Source organism: Oppia nitens, unplaced genomic scaffold, assembly GCF_028296485.1.
Source record: "Oppia nitens isolate AA-2021 unplaced genomic scaffold, nextdenovo-longstitch-racon4-pilon3 scaffold12_pilon_pilon_pilon, whole genome shotgun sequence".
Taxonomy (NCBI): Eukaryota; Metazoa; Arthropoda; class Arachnida; order Sarcoptiformes; family Oppiidae; genus Oppia; species Oppia nitens.
The window spans coordinates 2,092,219-2,094,294 of NW_026533191.1; the positions used below are offsets into that span (position 1 = coordinate 2,092,219).

The 2,076-nt window shown below is 36.7% G+C and overlaps 1 protein-coding gene across 1 annotated transcript; it reads left to right on the forward strand.

Moving 5' to 3' along the window:
* On the forward strand, positions 1-1,859 carry LOC128955079 (la protein homolog). Its single transcript, XM_054300719.1, has 2 exons — positions 1-176; positions 293-1,859. Exons 1-2 carry the CDS (start codon positions 56-58, stop codon positions 1,789-1,791), a joined length of 1,620 nt encoding a protein of 539 aa, XP_054156694.1. The 5' UTR covers positions 1-55; the 3' UTR covers positions 1,792-1,859.
* Positions 1,860-2,076: the final 217 nt, after the last annotated feature.

Sequence of the window (2,076 nt, forward strand, 5' to 3'; positions counted from 1 at the left end):
CTTTAGTCCAACAAAAAAAACTATTACTACAATAACAGAAACGACAACATCAAAGATGGTCACAATTAACGATGATTTGCGGCAAAAGTTTGCCAAACAATTGATGGCATACTTTTCGGACATCAATATCAATACAAATTGGTTTATGAGGATTATAGTCAACAAAGATAACGGATGTAATTATCTATTAATTAATATATATATATATATATATACTATATATAAATTTCATACATAATTATCTTATTTAAACAAACAAAACAATCAAAAAACAAACGAAAATTTAATTAAGGGATCAGTTTTGCGACATTAATGACATTCAATCGTTTGAAACGATTGGCCGACAATTCCTACGATATATTTGTTGATATCGTTAAAAATCTTCAGTTAGATACAGATTTTCTGGAGATTGATGTCATCAACGAAAGAGTTCGCCGAAACCCCAACCGACCCGTACGGCCGAAAACTGACGAATGGATTCGCGAGTTCAACGAACGTACTGTACATTTGGCCGGATTTCCAACGGCGGCGGAGGCGGAGAGCGTTACGTTTGATCAGCTGATGCAATGGTCGCAAACGTACGGAACAGTTGAATGGCTGGATATGAGATACAGGCGCTCAACGATGACATCACACAATGACAACAACAAACAGTTCAAAGGATGTATTTTTGTGACTTACGAAACAAAAGCAATGGCCGACAGTCTGTTAGGTCAAGAAGTGGTCAAATATGGCGACAACAATAAACTAATGAAAGAAAATAAATTGCAATACTATCGACGCAAACGTGAATTTATGAGCAAAACTAAGTCCAAGAAAACCGATGATCAGGTCATCAATAAGTTAGCCATCAAAGAGATGGACATCAATACAGACAACAGAAATAGTGTTTATATACCGAAAAATACGTCGGTTTTGATGTTAAAGAAAGTACCGAAACAGTTGTCCTATCAGTCGATACGTAACTATTTCTACAAACTTTGCGGTCATTATCAACGAGAAAACCGATGCGTGAAATATGTGTTGAAAATTGGCCAAAAAAATGTCTGTTATGTCCGATTTCACGGGGAACATTTGGCCAGAGCTGTGTTGGATATAAATCGAATTACGGTCGACAAGGATACTGACCAGAAGCTGGTCATCGATGGCCATCAAGTGGTGGCCGAAGTACTTCATGGCGAAGACAAACAGCGTTTTTGGCGATTGAATAACAAACGTATTGTTTCATTGAAAAACAAAACACATAACTATCGGCGAGATATGTCCGACTATCAGATGACAAGCCTGGAGACCAGTTTTGTTATGAAACGGGTTGATAGACAGTTGGACTTAATGAAACAGTCGTTACCCGAGTCAGTACTGGTCATAGGCCTTTGCGGTACTAACGGTAAACATCGGCTCAAAGATAAGAAACAGTACGCTCGAGAAAAACGGTTGATCGACAAACTGAACCGATTGGCCACTGTTTCGTCGAACGGCTATTGGAACAGTTATCTGTACGTACAGTTTGCCGGCCGACGTATGGCCCGCAATGTGTTGGCCAAGTATAGAGTAGACGATGCGGAACCGATGGCCGATTTTGATAATAATGTATTCTACAAAATGCGAGTCAACCGCTCGGGTCGCGAGTCGGGTGATGACTCGTCGGGTGAAGTGGTCTACGCCCGTGTAATGACCGGATCGGCCGAACAGCAATTCGTGGAGTGGACCGATAGGAATCGGGAGACCATTGTTAGACAGCGACTAATCAAACGTGAATTGAAACGATTTCGGCGGTGTTTGCGTCGGTAAAGGATTGACTAAAAAATTGAAGATAATCTGCGAAAACAAACAAAAAAATAATTATATATTTATATACCGGTAGCGAAAAAATTAAAATTAATTTAAATTAAAATAATTAGTTATGTTTTTTTTCAAATTATTGTAATATTTTATTATTATTATTATTGACTATTATTATTTTTTTTTTAAGTCTAATAATATAATCTAAAAAAACATAAAACATAAAAAAAGTTTACAATATATATATATAGCATAGATTTATAAAATAATTATTTATATATTAAACTATAAATT